Below are 22,515 nucleotides of genomic sequence, written 5' to 3' on the forward strand. Positions count from 1 at the left end.
GTATAAAAAAAAGAGGAGAAATTTTTCTGAGAAATTAGGGATTGTCACTATACTGGGCTTAATCGTAGGATTGTCTCTAAACTGGAGAGACATGGATTTGACAAACGGACCACTCAGTGGATCAGAATTTGGCTAGATGGTCACACTCAGTCATACTCAATGGCTCAGTGTCTGAGTGGTGTTCCACAAGGGTCAGTAGTGGGACCGGTGCTATTTAACATCTTTGTCAGCGACATGGACAGTGGGACTGAGTGTACCCTCAGCAAGTTTGTTGTCAACACCAAGCTGTGTTGTGCAGTCGACACACTGGAGGGAAGGGAGGCCATCCAGAGGGATCTTGACAGTCTGGAGAGGTGGGCCTGTGCAAAGCGCAGGAAGTTCAACAAGGCCAAGTGCAAGGTCCTGCACCTGGGTCAGGGCAATCCCGAGTGCAAATACAGTCTGGGCGATGAGTGGATTGAGAGCAGCCCTACCAAGAAGGACTTGGACGTGTTGATGGATTAAAAACTGTGTATGAGCCAGCAACGTGTGCTCACAGCCCAGAAGGCCAATCATGTCCTGGGCTGCATCAAGAAAAGTGTGGCCAGCGGATCAAGGGAGGTGATTCTGCCCCTCTGATCTGGTGAGACCCCACCTGGAGCACTGCATTCAGCTCTGGGGCCCCCAGCATAAGATCAACATGGACCTGCTCGAACGGGTCCGGAGGAGGGCTATGAAAATAATCAGGGAACTGGAGCACCTCCCCTATGAGGACAGGCTTGAAAGAGTTGGGGTTGTTCAGCCTGGAGAAGAGAAAGCTCTGGGGAGATCTTAAAGCACCCTCCCAGTACTTAAAAGGGGCCTATGAGAAAGATGGGGAGGGACTCTTTATCAGGGAGTGATAGGACGAGGGGCAACTGTTTCAAACTGAAAGAGGGCAGATTTAGATTAGATATTAGGAAGAAATTCTTTATTGTGTGGTCGGTGAGACACTGGACCAGGTTGCCCAGAGAAGCTGTGGCTGCCCCCTCCTTGGTAGTATTCAAGGCCAAGTTGGATCGGGCTTTGAGCAACCTGATCTAGTGGAAGGTATCCCTGCCCATGGCAGGGGGGTTGGACTAGATGATCTTTAAGGTTCCTTCCAAGCCGAACCATTCTGTGGTTGTGAAGCAGAAAGTTACAGTAAAAGGTTTTCATTTTGTTTATACTCAGTGTTTAATTCTGGAAGAATTAGGTTTGTATGTTCAGGACCTATGAAATGTCTTCTTTGCTGAATTGCTGAGAAATGCCACATTGAAGTCTAGAGGACCAAACTCTACATCCTATCTGTTCAATAAATAAACAGACAGTTAAAGTCAATACGGTAAATCAGATAATGGTCCACTGCATTATGATGTTAATTCTACCTGGTAGGGAGGGATTTCAGGGTCTCAGCTGATGATACCTGTTAGTGATTGCTAGTTCTTAGCTTTATTTTGCTTACTTATGACTGGATTTTTATAATCAAGGGCCAGTTGATAAGGATTATTTTGCTATGAGCCTGGATATGTGGTAGTGGAGGGAAAAGATCAGTGTTGAGCTGGACTTACCTGCATAATTCAAGAAAATGCCTAAGTCTGCATCAAGCATATAAGAAGTCCTAAGAATATCAGTAAAGCCATTTAAAGGCTTAATGCTAAGTTGCACTTTATTTATATGTTTTTTTGAACTGAGGCAAACATCAGTTGCGTCAGAACAAACAAATGAAGATCTCTAATATTTGATATTTATTCTTTCTTGTGTTTTTCTTTCTTCCCCATGTCTGTGCTCCTTTTTCATTTGATACTTTATATGCTATCTTAGTTCCAGTATTAAAATGTTCATGGCAGGCTAGATTGAATTTCTGACTAAGGTTCAGACTTATGTTGGCACAAGGGCAATACTGTCTCCAGTAGATTGAAGTGACATTGTAAAACATCTGGTTAATTATTTTCCTCTTTTGGATGCAGCTTTGCCTTTGAGAATTGAAAGTTACATCTGAAATACAACTGTGTAAATTTCATTTTATCACCTCAAATACGCTTAATTAGAAATCAGTCACAGGTTTAAAACTTAGATGACTTGTGTTTTTGTATAGTGGGTCCTTCTTTTGACTTACGTGTCTATGGTATGTTACAACACAAATATTGTGTTGCTCATCACTTGCAGGAAGTTGAAACAGTAGGATTTTATTGTTGGTACATTCTTTCTGATAATGGTATGAGAGAGGGGGAAATCGTCTTTTTCTTACAAAACAATCCATGCAGCAGTCCAAAGAGAAGAGGGTATTCCTGGTGCACTTCTAGTTATTTATTCTATAGGCCCAGAGAATTGAGTCTAATCTTCAACTAGTAAAAACCAATGTTGTTCCACTGACATAACTGCTGACGGAAATTCTTATTTTTTTGTTGTACCAACCAAAAATCTGGCACACAAAATCTGCCAGGCTTGATGGATGCATTGTGCATGTCTGCACGCTGTGTTTAGCTTGTAAACAGCATGATGAGTGGGCCCAAAAACAATTATGTGGGGACAGCAATAATAGTGATCTCCAAATTGGTTACGGAAAATATAAAAAGGTCTAAGTGGTGAGCAGTTAAAATATGTGTTGTTGTATAGTTAGCATACTTCAATTGCTTCTGTGGACCGATAAGAAAAATTGAAAGGAGACTAAGTGCAAAGAAGGGGCAGCCATAGAAGGGGAAAGCTGAAAAGCAACTTCTAATTCTAAACATTAGCTAAAGTGCTTAAGGCTGGAGTTCAGAGAACACTTGAAGTTAGCAAGGCTGTTTATTCCCACTTTTGTGCTACAGCCACCTCCTGCAGTTACATCTTAAATAGGATCAGACCACTCACTTGGCTGAAGGGGCTCCAGTTACAGGTGAAATGCTGTGGCCCTTTCTTGTGTCAGGATGCCCTGGTGGCATCCACGCTGGCCCAGGTAAGCAGTGTGAGGAGTCACCGACTGACTGTTGTGATGAAGAGCAGAAGTCCAGGACCAGTATGCGTATCCTTGACTTGAGGCAGCATGGCTAGAGGGAACACTGCTTTGCTGCACCCTGTAACCACGGCTCTATTTCGTTATATCACCAACACAACAGTCTAGTAGTCCCATTTACATGCTTACCATCAACCCTGTCAAACCTCTCCCCTTTTATCCCACTGGGTTGCCATTCATATGTCCAGGGACAGGGAAGTTAGGAAATCTGCTTTAGACCATCTAGTGGGCCTTCCTCTACAACAGGTTTTTAACTCTTACCTTCATATCTCATGACTGATTACCAGATTCTGAATATAAAGACAATCAAGAGATGAAGAATATTCCTTCAAAACAAAGACTGGCGCTATGTGCCTCTGAAATTCCAGCACGGTTTGATTTCTTAAAATAGTAAGTGTTAATATGCTCATTGCAGTATTTTATCATTGACTGCATGGAATCATGTTGAAAATATGTATTCATCAGGGAGGCACTGAGAGCAGCTTTTCAGTGTAAACATCACACTAGTCTGCTATATCACTCAGAAATGCTCAGATAAAGCTCTGTACCTGATGGATTAAAAACTGTGTATGAGCCAGCAACGTGTGCTCACAGCCCAGAAGGCCAATGCTGCATGTCTGTAGAAAAATGTATTTAATACCATGAATCTGAACTTCTCTGCATTCACTGCAGATCTAATTTAAAGCATAGTCTTAAACCAAGCATTTGGCATCCCAAGATTTTGTGTCTGGAAATCAAAGTTTTCATGAGTAAAACTCAAAAACCAGACAAGTAAATGTTAGCAAAGAGCTTTTGTAGTGTGCATATGCACAGGTGCATGCACATGTACAAACGCACATGCATGTGCCTCACCAGTTGAGATTGTCAGTGTTGGAGGACTGTTACAGAGCTTGTGGCATTATCAGTTAAATGCCAATAATGTAGGTGCTTTAGGGTACTTAGTTTGAGTTCACAGTCCATTTTAAATTCAATCTTATCTGCTCTCCATTTCACTTTTAACCATTGTGTTCTGCAGTGAATTTACTTTAATGGGTTAAACATTTTGTTTTAAATTGAAATCGACAGCATGTGATAGCTAATAGATTCTGTAACTTCTCATACTGGAAGATTTAGATGTAATTAGTTATAGAGTAGATTTTACATATAATGCCCAGTTTAAATTTTCTTTACTGGAAATACCATGTGATTATCCAAATACACTGCATACGTTTATGCTCTGGAGTCTGATTGCAAGTAGAATTGTAGTGCATGGTCTTCCAAATCCTTACCACTGACTGTAAGGAGAATATCCAAATATACTGGTAAGTTGTGCTGTGCTTTCTCTTCTTTTTAGGACACTTTTCTGAACACGGAAAAAAAGAGTTTGTTCCGCATGTTTTTGGAACAGCAATTATACCTTGTCTAGCAGGTTATTTCTTAATCCCTTTCTGAAGCAAGAGCTGGACCTGTGGTCCTGTTGTGGAGCTGGTCTTGGCCAGAACGACAGCTAATGAGTAGATCTGAGGGAGAAGAGTGGTGGGAGTGATGTGATGTAGGAGGAAGGGGAGGGCTTGAAGGTGACATGGTGAAAGCCTCAACTGAAAGCACTGATCTGAGAAAGACTAGGTTTTGAATGGATATTAAAGACTCTGGGGTTATATCAAAGGAGGAGCTGGAACTCTGTGAGGAGCCATGGCTCTTCAGGGCAAGGGTTGGTGGTTCCAGGACTTCTTGATTAAGAGATTGGGCCCCAAAAGAGTATCTTGAACTAGGACCCTGGTGTAGGGGCAGGACTCATGTAACCTTTCCCAGTCTTCTTGCTCATCTTTCATTTCTTTATTGTCTCAATGTCTTCTTATCATGTTTCTTCCTTTTAATGGTGAGTAAATTCAGATGTTGTAGAGACACTTAAGTGCATGAGACCTAGATTTTCTCTGCTTTATGACTCTGGATTGAGACAAACTGGAGTGAATAATGTTCTACAACTTGTCATTTTAATATAGTGTGAAGTTTGAACTATCAAAAGAACTTTCCTTTTATGTTTGTGTAATCAACTACAGCTAAACTTTTCAACAGAGCTATAAATTTTTGCCAATAACCCCAAGTTTATTCAAGAGACAGACATATAGCCTCTCCCTATTTTCACTGCCCTAGCCCTCTTTCTACTCTAACTAACCCAGATGCTAAATTAAGACTCTGTCTCTTTCCTTCAGAGGAAAAAATTGGTGCGAGATCAGAAACTGACCTTCTTGCTTTCTGACCAAAGAACTGTCAAAGATGAAGAAGAACCCTTAGCCTGGGACAGAATTCACTTAGAGTTGTTAAATGCAAGTCATGTAGCTGAGCTCAGAAGAGTCTTATTATTGAGGTCAAGGTCTATTCTTTGATAGGCATTAAATACAATTATACTGCTTACCACATTTCTGTTAGCTTAGAGGAGCTTGCATCTCAGTTCTGAGCCTTGGTGCTCTCTGTAACTTCACAGAAATCAGGTAACATTACTTTCAGGCTTCTCAGTCTGTGTGAGGTAGGCTTGAGAATATTCACCCATATAACTGAAGAGGCTAGCTTATGTTGCCATTAATCAGATAAAATACTCAGAGCACCAGGAAATCAGGGAAGGGAAGGACATCTCATCCAACAGATGTAAGGTTATCTGCTAATGACTTTGAGCATAGGAAAAGTCTATTTTAATCAACATGCTACTTTTATTTTGCTTTGTCAATATGCCATTTTTGCAGAATAAATTATGTCACCATGTCTAATCTTCCTCAAGGTCTGTGAATGACCTTCTTTCCTGGAAGTTTTTGTTACACAATATTTAAAAACCTCTTTGTGGGTCATATTGGAACAAAAATTAGAACTAAATTTAGCTTTTATTGATGGATTTGGGGCTTGCAAACCCAAAATTTGCACAGAGGTTTAACAAAACTCTTCTTGACTAAGCAGTGGAACTTTGCTGTTGTGCCAAAGGAAAAGGGAAGATTATGAAGGCAAAATCACTTAGTTTAGAAACTTGGTGATTGACTACTTTTAATTTCTGAGTTTGGTGTTTTTGAGTGGTTAGAGGAATATACTGGACAATGTCCTGAGCAACCTGCTGTCACTGACCCTGCTTTGACAGGAGCGGTTGAGATACATGATCTCCAGATCATCTCAGTTCTCCTTTGGCAGTGTTATGTTTTTGGCAGCTTCCAACTGGCCAAAGACAGAGGTAGGAAGAATGGAAGTTAAGCTTATGCTTTCCAGTGAGACAGCCGTTCTGTACAGCCCATGGGAAGCACCATTACAAGCCCCTGGAAGTGACCATAATAGATTCAATCCAATCAGTCATTTTGTGGGGTCATCTATATTCATTTGCTTAGGTTCCACCAGAAAACACTATGCATGTCAGACAATATTCTGCTGTTGAGAAATTTTGGTCACATCTTGTGTTAAGGGACTGATGTGCACTTTTAAATTCCAGCTAAATCAGAACCACATTTGAATGATAATTTTTAAAATAATCATTTGATACAAAGAATGTCTTTGGAGAACATTCAAAATAGCGCTCTCCTGTATCTATGTGTGATTGGGTAGGGGGTGGAAGAGGCCAGAAGGACATGGATTCATTTCTCATCTGTGCTACTGTGTAGTTGGGGGGGGGGTTATGTCCTTGTAGAGATCACTTTATCTTCTATGCTTCAGTTTCCTGCTCTTTGAAGGAGGCTATCCTGCAGGTCTTCAGAAAACAGCTCTGGGAACATGGACATTGCTAAGAGCCACAATATGATTAGTAATGTTAACTATTGAAAAAGAACTAACCAGGCTTTCAAGAGATCTAACAAAAGTTTTATTAAGTTCTGTAACAGGGTTAGATGCAGCATAAATAAGCCTAAAACATTGAGTGTCAGAATAAAATAGTTTCTTTTAAAAAGTGCAGCATTGCTAATAGACTAATAAGGGCAAAGAATTTTTAGGGCACTAGTTATTTTGAAAGTTTGTAAACAAGGTAGGTAGAATGTTTTAGAATAAAGTATGCTTTGAAGACATTAAAAAATCAAGTTGTGTTTTTTACCTTTTACAGTTAATTTACTGTTGTTACAACTCTGTTACTATAATACAGTTAAGTTTAATATTAATCAATAGAATAGTGTGTTCAAAGTATGTTGTGGAGAACGTCATCAGTAATTGTAGCTTAGTGATATGTATGTTGTTTGATAGATTTTGGGGTATAAGAAAACATGTTTCAATATTTAATGAAAGGTGGAGCTGTGCCTGTTATGGTTTTGGGGGGGTGGATTTTTTTGCTAAGCCAGGAGAGTAAGAATGTGATAATTACTTTATCACAATTCTTCCTGGATTTTCTTTACACAGTTAGAGTAATAATCTTCAGTCTTTTAATGGGTTAACTTCATAAACATGCTTGATATTCTGAAATAGCCATAAAAGCTTCCATATGACCATGTAGGGGTGAACTGAATTAATAGAAGGTACTGCACTAACCTGTTTTTCGAACAGTCAAAAAGTGTACAGCTCTCGTTTACACTAGAGGTTTGTATTAATGATTTACTTTTAAAAAGTTTACAAATAATTTTCATATTGATGGAGTTGATAATTAGTGTATAATTCATAAGTACAGCAACAATCTGGAAATGCTTCTTGTATTTGGATACAATGGAGTATTCTCCAAGTCCCTAAATCTGGTTTCTATGATTCACACTAAAAGTGGCAGATACTGGGGGCACTTAGAGAAGGGACACTTGGATAAGTTGAAGATCTAATCTCTTTATCTAAAGAGAGAATTGGGAAACTTGTTTGACTTGTGTTTATTTTTAAGATTACTTTATTGAGTGTAGAGAGGAGTTTTACCTGTTGGAATTTAAGGAATCTAGCAGTGAGGCAGTATGCTGGATGAAACGCATCATTTCCCTGAAGCAGAGGAGCATATTTTGAACTGTCAGTTTACAATGTTTGTTTAGCTTCTTGGATCCATGTGAATGTATGTAATTTGCAAACTTTTGGAATAATGTAGACAGTAAGTTCAAGGAGTCTTCCAAAAAAAGAACAGGAAATTAAAAGGGCATAATTCTTCTTTTCTTAACCACTGGATCCCAGTTAAAGCCTTACACACAGGTAAACAAAAGCAGAAAAATTATGTAGCTTAGAGCAGTTGGAAAGGGATAATTCATGTATAGAGGCTGCAATGTAATAAAATGTCAGCTGTGAAAGCAGACCTAAGAGAATGCCAGGGAGTACGTGTCTTGCCGCATTGCTTGAAGAGAAGAAATTAAATGCCAAGATGAGAGTGGTAAAACAGGAAGAGATTGTTTTGTTCTTCTCATCCTCACCTTAAGGTCTAATTGCCACTTGCAGTGTTTTAAAAAGGAAGCTTTTCTATGTTTACACTAATTTTGCAGATCTTCAAAAGCTTAATTGGCTTTGCTGCATTAACAGTGGGTCATTTCCCCATTTTATTGTTTTGGGAAGCACAGAGCATGACAGTCAGCAACTTCAGAGCAAGCTCAGGGGTGACACACTGCTGAGAGCCTCTGGGAGCAGATGTTGAACCACAGGCACCAAACCTGACATTCTTTACAATTTGGAACTTTTTGATAAAGAAAAGTGCTTTTGTTAAGTGGCTATTTTTTCCTTATGTATTCTCAGGGTTGCTCTTGTGGAAAATATTCCTGAAGGGATCAACTATTCAGACAGTGCACCATCCCATTTGTCTCTTTTCCAAGGCTGGATGAATTTGCTTAATATGGCTGAAAAGTCTGTTGACATAGTATCTTCCCAGTGGGACCTCAATCACAGTCATCCATCAGCATGCCAGGTATGTTCTAGCCTAACAAAAGGGTGGGACTTCAACAATCTTTTCTTGTTGCTTCACTACTACATTTTTAGAACTACAGCTCTTTCCTGTAGCAGACCTATTTGTTTGGGTAGTCTAAAAAACTCTTTCCTTATGGGGATTTTCCTGCCAATAAAATAGTTTTCCCGAGAGTGGTGGCATGTTTGGACTAGATAACACGTCCAACACCTATTCATATCACTTCCATCTTAGGAAAGGGTGTCATTGTGTAATCTTAAGAAACCTGCAAAATTGTACCTATATTAACACATCCATAATTTGGGGTTATCCCTAAATCTATACACTTATTTCTGTTTGGTAGAACTGATGAAGTAAAAGAGCAAACACGTGGATTAATTCTGCAGCCAAACAGATGGATAGACCTACACTTATAAAGAACAATGTAGTATCAGATGATTTCTTATACCTTTTCAAAATTAATCTTGGGAGGGAGCAGTGTTCAAGACTACTGCAATTAAAAGCAATAGGAAAAATCAGAAATCATAGTGAATGAGACAGATATGCATTACAATGATGCTGTGCCTACAAACACTTTACTTTTGAGAGTAATCCTCTTAGAAATATGGCAAGGGCAGGTTTCCACATAGTATCACTTGTGAAACTAAAATATCAAAGAATGGATAGGCTGAGAGTATCTCCTCTTTTCCACTAAATGGATCCTCTGCTGAAAGAAGTCGCTCAGCTGACGTGAAATGGGGTTAAAATGACAGCTGGGTAACTGTTAGGAATCAGCTCTATTATACTATGTCATAAACTCTTCACTTTCCTTCCTAGTTCTGTTGATGCTGTGCAGTAAAAAAATGCCGTTTGGTAGATGATAAACAAAGACTGGTATTCTGAGCAACTAAAGATAGTACTGCAAATAGCCTGTGTTTTCAAGTCATGAACTGGATTCTACTTCTTTTGAAAGAGACTATAGCCTAGTTGAACAGCATATATTAACTTTTCTTCGGAATAAATCTGATGCATGTCCATTTAAGACTGAAAATCTCAGGTGAGCAAACAAATGGAAAATATAGTGCAAACCTTTCCTTTTAGAATGCTTATAAATATTGGAATATAATTTTTAATAAATTTTTTGAGAATCAAAATACTGAGATTTTTCACAAGGTAATTATGTAGCTAAGCTTTATTTAATTTTGTTGCCTATGAAACTTCAGACCCATGTACTGTCATTCAAGCAGATGAATTCAAAGAGATAGTGCCTTACATGTTTTTAGGATGCGCATGAATTGTTATGTTCATGAATCTTCTTAAAAATGTTTTGTCTGAAAAAAACCTCAACATGTCACTTGCTTCAAAACCATCAGAGCCTAACAAATCCCAAACAGAGAACAAAAATAGCAAACTGGAAATTGGGATTTCAGTAGTTAAGCGTCAAATCCATTCACTGTTCCACATTCTATGCAAAGCAAAAACTGTAAGATACTGCGAAATGTCAGAGCAGGGAAAGAAAGAAGAGACATACAAGAAGTGGATTTGCTCTTTCATCCTTAAATGCACTGTTAAAGACAGAAAAATTAAACGTTTTTCATAATATTCTATTCTAGTTATTTATTTCTTCCTGCTAGTAGTCTTACAAAAATGAGTAATTACTTCTGTTTAAAGGCAATTAATATTCCAGTCATTTCCTCATTCGTACAGCAGTGTGGGCTGAACAGCTGATAGATCTTTCTGTCAAGCTTGTCCATTCATGCTAAAACACTATACTGTTATTGGCCAGTCTAATTGCTAGAGAAATTGCCAAGAGGCAGCGTTTCTTAGCAAATCACTGCCCCAGAGAACATACACAAAGCTTAGCATGTGAAAGGGAAGGAAGAAAACTTGTCTTGTTATATCTGCTTTCTCCACTTGTAAAATGAAAGTGAAATTTCAGAGGAGCTTCAAGAATTGTAATCTAGTAATTTTCAGAAGTGTAAGTCGAATGTCCTCAAGTCTGAGTTCAGGGAAATTTGCCTCAAAATAGCAGAAGTACTATGAAAGGTAAAGGAGTGAGAAGCAAAACTTCCAGGTAGTATGGTGCTTAGTGAGTAAGTTCTAGTCATTCCTTGAATCATCCTCGTTTTATTAGAAACTAAGGACATAACTGTTTTCCCTATGGACCCACATAGGATCATTTAGGTTGGAAAAGACCTTTAAAATTGAGTCCAACTGTGAAGAATACTCTACTAGGTGAGCAGTAGACTTTATAACATTCTGCTCTATAACTAGTGATTTCCATCTTATGATTATTCAAGGCATATTGCAAAGCAAGGTTCTCTACAAGAGCACTTCAACAGATGTGGATTTTTGAAGGAGAAAAGCTGAGTAGGCTAGATTGCTTTTTCTAAATTAGTTACAAGGTTTAGCTACATTCTATCTATATGTGTTTGTGTAGTTACATGCACACATGCATGCATATATATATATATATACACGTGTATGTCAAATATGTGTTGAAATAAAATACAGCAGGAAATTCTGCAATTGTATATACACACATACGTGTATATATATATGCCCAATATACGTATTGTCCATTTTGTGCAGATGTGTGTTGGGCATACATATATGTATGTATATGTGTGCATATATAAAATTACAGAACTTCCTGCTCTATTTTTCTTCTTTTTCTTTTTTTGGTGGGTGTATTACCTAGTGTCCTTGACAATTGCCTGTCCATGTTTTGTTGTTATAAATCTAAATAAACAATCATTTCTGACTGAGCTGTCCAGATCACAACTGCTGTGCTCAGCCATCTGAGTTGATGAGTCTTGCTAAATTGGAATCTCCAAATGCAAACACATGATGCTGCAGTGTTTTGTGTGCTTCTACAGCTTAAGCGGTCAAGTAAACAAATATTTGTTTGGCAAATACTGAGTAGGCTTTCTACACCTGCTTTTCTCATTAGAAGAAAACTATGTTTTCATAACTTTGTGTTGTCATCTGTGCGTTTTCAAGATAGCAGAGTAGTTGTCGTATAGAGGCTTTGAGATTTTTGTGGAGTGTGAACGTGTGACCCCTCCTGTGGCAATCTGATGTTTAGTGATATCAGAGGACAATGAAAACACAATTTTTGAGGATAGCTTTTAATTCATGTGAAGTGAAGAGAAATGTGAACATAAGATGATGCCAATTTCATGATTTTCACAATTCGTTTCCTCTGGCTCATCTCATGTTTAGAAACTTTAATTTAGAGTGACCTTCTATAGTTCCAGCGAGTCCTTCCTCACAAATTTTGTTTGTGTTTCACAAATAAGAATTAGTGCCATCATGGCTTACTGGTGTTGCCATAAGTATGGCACAGTTCTCCCCGGATGGCTATTTGGACAACCATAAGATGATTAAAAGGTAGATCTGTGCCTGATTTTTACAATGATCATATAAAAAATAGGTGGTTCTGACTTCAGCTCTGTTTACCTACCTATTGTGCAGGTCCCAAATGGCTCAATGGGAGCAGTCTCACACTCCATCTGATAATATGTCTTATGTAAACCAGCTGTCCAGCTTTGTATAAAATCTCTGATGATGAGTCCTGTATTGCCCAGACATGTATTGCCCAAGGTTCTTAAGTGATTTGTTTGGTAGAACAGGTGTTAGTGCCAGAGCTTAAGTACCTGTCCTTGATGATTATTAAAAAATGTAAACAAGTACAAAGAAGAGCACTCCTCCAAACCTAAGAGCTACCAGCAGAAATAGCTTATAATTAGTTATAGAGATCACAGTGTATTTTCTTTTCTGTAAGCGTATCTTTACTCAAACATCTCTTCTCTTCTGGTGATGGCATTTTCCCGATGCAGCTGGTACAGACTCTGAGGCATAGGAAAGAAATTAAAAAAGGAGAGTTTTTAAAATGAAAGCACATTCCCTCCATTTCCATGAGGTGTTTTGCAAGAAGAATTTGAGGAGAGCATATGAGTTTCTCCATTTTGTACTAAATAGCAGAAGTTAAAGTTAGGATTTCTTGATTTATTTGCTTTATTGGTTTCTGCCAGCATGCTATTTTTAGTGATGTTTTATAGATACACACAGAGGCTTGATTATAGGACGACTCTTAAAAATAATAGTAGAATTAGATAGAATAAATTCAGAAGAAAATTCTGGAAGTAAGCAGTTTTATTTCTGTGGAAAGAAAAAGCTAAGCATTGTCTAAACTGTAGGAATCTAAGTTACTGAAGAGCACAAGAATTCATTTTTTAAGTTCTTCAATAAATACATCCTTTTCACATTCATATCTCCCCTATTTTATTTTTAGTGAGGAATGCATGCTGATAAAGACAATAGCAGGCAAAGGAAATCAGGCAGGCTAGAATCGGTCTACCTAGTGACTGCTAAGAAATGGCTTTGAGGGCAATTTCAGGGCCTTTTGGTAATGATAATTTCTTTTTTTTAAAATTCACCAGGTGTCTGTGGCAGGTACAGTTGGGATGGATGTTTCAGATGTATCATAGTTTAAAGGTACCATGAGAATGTCAATATGTTCATGTGATGAATACTTTTTACGTCATAATTTGTCACTTTCAGTAGGTTTTTTGAAACAGTTCAGTGAGAAGTGTAGGAGAATATTTTATCAGGATAGGCAGATTTCTGGTGGTATTGTTTGTTAAAATGCAAATGTAGTATAAGGTAGCATACTGCAGTTTCATAGCACTTGGCTGCTACTATTTCTCAGTCCTCACAAGCTGTATATAGAAGTGATTCTTATCACTGTCACATAGTTGCGCAGCAGCCTGCTATTGTCTCGCAAAGAGAATGTGGTCTGAATGACAGCATGAGGGTTTGCATTCAACAGAAGCATTTCAAATGTGCTGACAGCAGTGACAAAACTCTTCAGACCTTCTGTCCTGTCTTTTTCCTTTTCGTAGAACGAAACAGTAAAATTGCAAGTAAATATGTCACAAAGTATAGAAACTGAGTTTCAAATTAATATTAATGGATAAGAAGGCCAGGTTCTTCAACAATGAAGGAAGACTTTCTAGTAACCTACTCTTTTATAGTACATACGGATTTTTAAAAGCAAGTTGTGAATTTAGAGTGTCTAGACTAAGCCTTGGTGAGCATATGAATGCTTGCTGATGGATGATGCAGCAAGAGATGAGACAGAGGGAATTCTTTCCAGTTCTGGCAGTGAGTGGTGTTTTTTTGTACCTGTATAAACACACAAATTTGTGGTGAGTGCACTCCTAGTCTTAACCAACACTACTTAGAGATGCTTTAAGTGTTTTATCAATTTGAGGTTTTACCATTTATTAACATAATTAGATAAAAAGGGGTATTATAAATGCATAGCTTGTGGTGTCCCTGATGGGAAGAGAGATGTATTTTCAGAGAGGATGTCTTCATTGGACCACAGGGCTGCACCCCAAATGATCTGTTCACCCATAGGATGGGCTGTTGAGCTGGCAGCGTAGCCTGGAAGAGACAGCCAGGTCATCCATCAGGGATGTTGTGTTGGTCACATCAGGGCATACTAAGATCAGGTAGAACTCAGGAAGCACTGCCATGTTCTCTTTTTGTCCAAACTAAAATGAATACCGAAAGTCAAGGCTTATTTACCAAAACTTTTGTAAATCATATGTAAATAAAATCTTGTGCAGGTAGAAGTGGCAATAATGTCCAAAAATAATTACCATGGGGAAAAAATGTGAAGAACCATCCCCTGAAACAAATAGTCTTGTCAGCATTATATGTTAACTTTCTAAACATTTATTTAGCAGAAAGGTTAATGCATTAATTTGTATTGATAATGCAAATCGCTCTCCATCAAATTTATGAATACTTTTCCATGTTTATTTTTGTATGCTAGAACTTTCTACTTGCTTCCAGATAAAATCAGTTTTTACAGATAACCCAAACAAAGACTGTATGTCTCTGTCTTCCTACCTAGTAAATTAAATCAGCACATAGAACTTTTCAGAGTAGCTGTTTCTACACGCACACACACATGTATATATATATATTTAATCAATTTGTCATGCAAGCCTTTTAGTCCTTAATTTTCCCTGCTCACTTTTTGCAAAGATAAAAGTACTGGTGCCTGCAGTTGGTGGGCCTGAGAGAAGTGGGTCCAAAGGCTGCCCAAACTCTGGCATGTCAGGAGCTTGTCGTGCTGGGGGAGCTGGGGGACGGGGCAAGGCATGGGCTGGGAACTCAGCAAACAACAGCACAGTGATTGCTGTTCCCAGATTCAGTTAGAGTCTAGCAGTGCTGGTCTGCAGCAATTGCAGGAGAAGACCCTCTTGGAGGGAGCTGGGCACCCAGGAATACTGGTCAGTGCCCTGCTGCTCCCCCAGGATCATGATAGAGCTGCTGCATAACCCTGTACGCAGCTTCCATCCCCTCCACGCTATTGTTTCATTAATTCTTACCTCTGGTAGCATCTGCTCCTCTTTTTCTTAAAAAAACCCAACCCAGTCACTGATGTTAGAACTGAGGATCCTTTCAGCTTCATGAGGAATGTGAAGGAAAGCTGCTCCTTGACTTGCATAGCAACACAGTAAGGGTTTTTGGGTGTGTGAGTTAAATTATGGGTGTAATTCTTACATATGGGACCACCTAGTCATTTCAAGAAATGCTGAATCTGAGTGTAAGAAGCGTTTGGAACTTCATGCAAAGCATGTTTTTGCTTTCCTGTTGTTAGTTGTTGTCTAATGCTTTTGTTATAGCAGTATCTTGTTGACTACTAAGTTCCTGTGAGCCCTGGGATGATCAGGGAGCTATGCTGTGGATTTGAGTGAGGAAGCAGGTATATATTACAAAAGTAAAACATAAACAGTAGTTCTGTGTTTCCATTGCAGCCTCTGGCTGCTCTGTAATTTTGAGAAGGCTAGTTTTAGGAGATTGGGTATTCTTATTTTGCCACATATATTCAAAACAAGTGAACATTAAAAAATAGGTCTGTACAGTAGACAGGTGAAGAGCTACTTTCAGTCACTGCATAATGCTTAAGGCCCAGCAAGGTTCAAGGTGTCAATCTGTGCAGGCATTTACAGGGCAAAGGGTGGCTTTCCACTGTCTGCTGCTTCTGGGCTCGATGTGGGAGGAGGTCTTCTGTCTGAGGGTTTGTTAGTCCATGCTACGTCAGATTGCATCATCCCAGACTGCATTTGCTTTGGCCATTTTAGTTGAACAGAAAGATCCTTTTAAGATTTTTAGAGTAACAGTTTGTACAGAGAATTATATAACATGGTTCTATGGAAAACTTTATCTTCTACCTGTTTGTTTGAAAGTTGATATTGCTGTTGCTTTTTGGTTTAGGTTTACCTTGGGGCCAGCATTATACTGAACCTAAAGTGAACCTTGTAGGTAGGGCATGTGCTTTGTCAGCTGCGTAAACCCAAAGTTTTTGTGTATTTGACTGCTAACCGTAACTGGTGTCTGCTGTAGTAAGCTAGAATGGCAGCAAGGTAATGGACTCTAACTGTGGTTGTGGTAACACAGCACAGTAGTGATACGCTGGGTATTTTATTCTTGACATTGTGTAGTTAGATGCTTCTAACTAAGCATTTTTTTAAAGTTAAAATATTGACTCTAAATATTAAATATTTACTATGCCATCAAAAGGCCTACTTTTTCTTTCTTTCTTTCTTGGATATGGAAAAATGTGGCAATTTCATGTGAAACAAATGTCTTGATTTCTGTTTTAAAATGTTTCTAGCTCAGTACGAGATTCTTTTTGTTCTGTGTTAGAAATAGGGTTTAAATACTAAAGTTATAGGAGCGTAAAAAGGAAAAGCATATGAACTACATGTAGATCATTGTTTTCCTTTCTAGTAGAGCTCATCTAAAGAAGAGCACGTGACTACTTGAAAATGTATTGTATTATGGTTAGAACCACTTAAAAAAAAAAAAATCATTCGATACAGAAGAAGTGTAATAGACTCTTTTCCTTGCGCTTTTTATCCTTGTTTAACAGAATGTAATTATTTAGATGAAAGTTAGTGTAAAAATATGTTTATTCAGAATAAAAACCTCCGACACTTCATTCTCTGCATGTTGCCTGTCATCAATATTATTGCACAATCTGGGAAAAGGAAGAAGCAAGCTTGGCCTTCAAAACCGTATTTCTCCAGGAAAAAATTGCTGGAGTTGCTAACCTTTAAAGTAGATTGAACTGTATCTAGGAACATACTTACTCAGCTGTTGTACAATGTTTTTGTTTTAACATGCTTCTTTAATTTGTTGGTACGCTATTTGAACAATTCTATGTCAACTTCTGCTTTCCTTTAATGTTCTTCATAGGGTCAGCGTCTCTTTGAAAAATTGCTTGAACTGGCATCCCGAAATATTGAGATAAAACTAGTGAGCGATATACTGCCCATGGAATCAAAGGTATTAAACGACTTGAAAACAAAGGGTAAGACCAAGGTCTTCATGTTGTTATGCCATTGAATACTATGTCATGTTCCTTTTACTTAAAATGCAGACTCAGATGCTATGTAAAATGCACGCTATTGGTTTAGCACTGTTACCCTATAATCCTTTAGCTTTCTCTGGTTCATAGTTATAAAAAATTTGAAACTCTGTTACTGTAGTTGATGTTTTCAGTTTGGAAGTGGATAAAAAGGTGGTGTAGTGATTAGATAAATGTTTAAACTCACTAAAGCCATTCTAATGGTAAACAATATAACCTGAGAGGCTGCTGTCATTCCTTATGAGACAAGATAGTTTCATCTTTCAAGCAATAATAAAATAAATTAATGATACAACATGTCTATGGTACTGGTGATTCTGGAGTACTAGAAAATAGATCACCAGTCAAGATTTTGCCAGCTGACAAGGTTTTCTGTGCTACGTGTATTTCTTAGGTGACCGTTTTCCTAATCATTGTTTTAAGGCTTAAAATCCCTATCCAATGAGGGATTACACACTGGAACTACATGGCTAAATTTGTTTTATGTAAAACTGTGTGGAAGAATAGGAAAGAGAACTTAAGAAATGCTTGAAAGAAATTAGAGTCTCTTAGGAGTTTTAGTAATCTTATACACACTTCTCCTGAATAATAATATGTTAATTATCTATATAGTCTGATAAAAGTATAATTTTAAGGGTAGGATACATTTTTCAATCATCAAAAAAGAACCTATATATTTTGATGGTGATCATATTTGACACAGATTACTATATCAGTCACTAAGGGAATTCTAAAAAGTTAAGAAAACCAGTTGCTATGTGAATTGGCACCTTGGCATAAACTATGTCCGTTTACAGTAAAGAATAAGGAACACGCTTTTCCAACAAAAAAACAGTCTTTGTTTGTTTAAATTCCTTGTAATCTACTCACTGGGCAAGTAAAAGAACATTACTGATGGATGTCCTGGTCCCTTAAAGAGATAATCTTTTGATCAAGATTGACACGTTATTTAAATGTAATAACTACAGAGACGTGTCATTTCATGACATGGCCTATTCCAGGGCCTTGATGATTTCTGTTATATAACCAAAAGTGATACTGATTGTGTGATAACCTGTGAGGATACATCTGTTTGTCAGACATCTGTGAAGTAAGGAAGTATCTTTTTCTGATGTGTTGAAAATGAAATAGGTATTTTAATATCAATGTCAGTGAAACAGTTTGAAAAAACGGTTTCTTTTCCCTGTGATTTTGATGTCCCAAGTTCCCATGAGTCAGAGGAGATGAGAGATAGGGACTGTACATTTGTATTGATGTACCTGGCATTAGATATTTTTAGCTATCATTTATTGAGAATACTTAATATCAAACCTACCCTCTTTCAAAAAAAGATGAACAGAAAATTTAGCTAGAAATGGGAGTGATGTTTGTCATTAACACTTCCTTCAGTTTATGGGGGAATTAATTAGACCTGTGAGCTTTTTGAACAATGAAATAGAGCATAGGCTTCTACAAATTTACTAGCTTTAGTTTCCCTTATGCCTTGTTCATATTACTAAGACAGGAGATTTTAGAGTATTCAAATGAAGCGATCAATATATTTGAGTGCTCTGAGCTACAAAGAATCAGAAAAAGTTGCTTTTGTGTAGTAATACTTGTGAGTTTTGCTGTCATAGCCTTAGAACCCTGTAACTAGTTATCATTATGTACTGTTGGTATTTTTCACAAACCAATATTAGAACTTCTTGATTTTCTTACTATGAATATTTTTTTTTTCCATTCCATGTTTTCGATTGCTTATTTCTACAATTTGTTAGAATGTCTTTATTATGATGTGGTGATTGCCAACTCTCTTGCAAGTCTTTAGCCCCCATTTAGGTTTGTTTGGTTTTTATCTCCAGGAAAGCTAGGTAAATCTTTATTTGGTTTTAATCTTTATTAGTTTTAACATTCAATCAGATTTAGTTCTTTAATTTTATGTTGAAATGAGCAGACCTTTTATGAACAGCAGATTCATGGTATGTCCTGCTTGTGTCAAACAGAAGCTAACTGATAGGCTACTTAAAAAAAAAAAAAAAAAAAAAAAAAAAAAAAGACTACCCCAATTTCCATTAGTTGAATAGTATTAATAACACAGTAAATGGAAAACATATCTATAGTAGCATTTTTCATATCTGCTGAAGAAGAAAATTGCTATTACCTACTACCATTGACTTAGCTGAGGACAAACATGTCATTAAGCTTTGCTATGCTATCCTATTGCTATGAAAGATCTGGCTATTAAAATTATTAATCTCTTTGCTCATGAGGCACTGGCCACCTGCATCCTCAGAAATCAGGCAGAATTGATCCTTGAAAGGGAACTTTGCATCATCATTTGGACAGGTATATTCGTGAAAATAAATAATTTTTTTTCCCCTGCAACTGGTCAGATTTGTCTTGGAAAGTATGCCATGCACCTTTTTTAATAGAAGTGCTCCTCTTGTGGGAAAGAAAGCAGTAAATGTATCAATAGCTCAGCCAAGCGTTGAAGTTTCTCAAGATGAAGACCCAGAATACATTTGGCTGAACAGACCCAAACTCCTACTTGTGGTGTCTGTCTGAATTAGGCAGAAGAGGTCCAAGCACTACTCTGGGGCTCACCAGCTAATAAACTGAGCTGATTGTTCCTCAGCAGCAAATACGCTTGGAGCCCGAGCCATGGGCAGCAGCATGGAGAGAAAGCACACACATAGCCTGTGGGGCTCCGGGAGTTTCATGTCTTCCCGAGCCTGCCTCCATCTTGCTAGGTAAGCACAGGCTAGCCTCTTCTTTCCAAGGCAGGTTGTATGCAAGAGTCAGACTTGTCTCCAGGTAGTGGGCTGTCCTACTAAATGTGAAAGACAGTTGCTATTGCATAGAGAAGGTGGAAGAGCCTTGCCTTTCTTTTCAGCAGATTAGGTGATTGGAACGCCTAAGCTGTGCGCCCCCCCCCTCCCCCAGTGCTCTGTGGGCTGGTTCCTTGGGTCAGAATGAGAGATAATTTGGGCACCAGCCCAAAGATGTACCTGTTGATATACCACCTGGGAACCTTCAAGGATGCTACAGTTCCTCAGGCCATGGCTATCTGCCTCATACTGCAGCTTCACTCAACACAGTGACATGGGTTTATACATGGTTGCTTGAAGAACTAGATTTGGTCATCCATATTGTCTCACGCAATGGAGTTTTTTTTGTACTAGCAACCACGATATGTTACAGCACTGCTGCATCTCAGCACGGATATTAAGACTATTTCTGCCAGCCAGATTATTCTAGCACATCTTTCATTTTTCTAGACAGGCGTGCATGGAGCCCCCTTGCTGCTTCTCCCCATTTCTGAAGTACTGTAGAAAACAGCTTTGATAGACCTTTTCCAACCCAGGGGTGCATCCTAGAGTCCTCCCTACAGCAGCCGTCCCTACTGATTAACAGAGGAGAAAGTTGAAATCTGTCTTCAGATTTGAGCTGATGGGGTAAGATAAAGCATAACTTACCTGGATGGCAGAGCAGAACTGAACTGATGTAGAGTAAAATAACATTAGTAATTTACAGTTGCAATGTTAGTACAGTCATCTGAGCTAGCTGTAAACCTACAGGTTTGTTGCCACTGTTAAGCCTTTTTTTTAATTATTTTTTGTCATGCCTTTGCTATCCTGACTCTCTTGAGCTAGCTGTCAAACAGGGTAGCTTGATTACAGAAGTAGTCTAGCAGCTGCAGCATGAAACATAGATTGATCTACTGTGCTAATACACAACACGCCTAGAGCTGTGGTTACAGGAGCCTCTGAGTGTTGAGATAATGTACAGTTGCTAATAATTGCTGCACTGTGGGATTGTTATTTACTTGCAAAATTAAGCATGCGGAAATGAGGAAATACTAGTCTCAGAACTTATATTTAAGATAGACTTCAATTAGATTACCAAATTCTATATATTTGCATTGAATACCTGGATGATACTTGCTATAATCTTACCACATTAATCAGAAGTTTCTCCCTTGTATTGAATGAGAATACGTCAAACGTTTAATGCCTAAGGCAGATGATGCTCATTCAGGGGATATTATTTCTGCTGGTAATGGCTAGAATCTCTTCATATTTAATGTATGTCTCCAGGCTTTCTTTATTGCACGTCTGCCAGATCCTGCACTGAATGCAGAATGATTAATTTCCTCACAGGCTTTGCTGTGCTGCTTCTCACTGTGGTATCCAAGTGCTCCACACAGTATTAATGAATTTCTTTTTACAACATCACTGTTAGGTGAGGCTGCTTGCTGTTTCTGTCTCTCAGGGACAACTAGTGATTATTAATGGCAGCACAAGCACCAGAAGCCAGATCTGATCATTTGTATTCTGTCGTTGTATTTTTTAAAAATGTATATTAGTAATTAAAAAAAAAAAATCAACCACATGTAAGTTCTCCTAGCTCATGTTGTCAAAAATTATTACGAATCAGGCTATAAAACATCTTATTTTTACAAGACTTTTTATAATATGCAGTCCTAGGTTGTGACGTCTTGCTTCTCTATAGTTAATGTTAAAGCTATATTTTACTTTCACGTATGTATATAGGTGTATGACTGTTGTGAAAGGTAGGTCTGCCTGTAGGCAAAATTTTGCTCACTGTGTAAACAAACATGTTGTGCTTTATCCTCCTTGTGTTGTGACAGAGGCTTATTAATGCTTGTTTTCAAGGTTATTGTTTTAGCCTTTTTTCAGCTGTGGTTCAGTCTACTAGATTGAAACATTTCTTGTAACCCTCCCACTCCTTGCACGTAATTATCTATCAGTCTTTGTTCCTGAGTAACATTTGAATAGTATTGTCTCCAATGAGCAGGTTGTTGTATCGTTTCTTACGTGTACAGAATCTAAATCCCTTACTAATTACAATCTTATTTTAGCTGACAGTGTTAATGTTTTTTAAGACGTGCTAATGGCTTTCCTTTCTTCAGTTTGCATTGCTACATTCCTTTTCTATTTTCTTTTTTCCCCAATACTCCCTTTTCATGAATCATTTTTCATATATTTACACGGAATGTTTTTTGTTTTGTCAGTGCTAGCTGAGGCAGATGTGAAAAGAGGAGTCTGTCTTTACAAAAAAAAAAAAATCAACTAACTCAATTAATGGCTATTGAATGTTAGCAATGAAACTGGAGGACAATATAAGGTCATTGTGCTAGGGCAGGATCTAATCACTAGGTCACGTGCGTGGCTGTTACTCAGTGAGCCATTTGTGCACATTTGCCCAGGATTACACTCACTCTTAACCAGGTACAACCAGAACAGAGAAACTAAAAAGTTCTGTTATTGCAAGGAGACAAAGAAATGAGTAGAA

The 22,515-nt window shown here is 38.1% G+C and overlaps 1 protein-coding gene across 1 annotated transcript in view; it reads left to right on the forward strand.

Moving 5' to 3' along the window:
• Positions 1 to 22,515, forward strand: part of PLD5 (phospholipase D family member 5) — a 181,731-nt gene that overhangs the window by 100,846 nt on the left and 58,370 nt on the right. The window contains exons 3-4 of the mRNA XM_086460945.1: positions 8,621 to 8,789; positions 17,049 to 17,163. Coding sequence (XP_086317071.1) covers positions 8,621 to 8,789; positions 17,049 to 17,163 — 284 coding nt within the window. The remainder of the gene's footprint in view (positions 1 to 8,620; positions 8,790 to 17,048; positions 17,164 to 22,515) is intronic.

Source organism: Leptosomus discolor, chromosome 2, assembly GCF_034619465.1.
Source record: "Leptosomus discolor isolate bLepDis1 chromosome 2, bLepDis1.hap2, whole genome shotgun sequence".
NCBI lineage: Eukaryota > Metazoa > Chordata > Aves > Leptosomiformes > Leptosomidae > Leptosomus > Leptosomus discolor.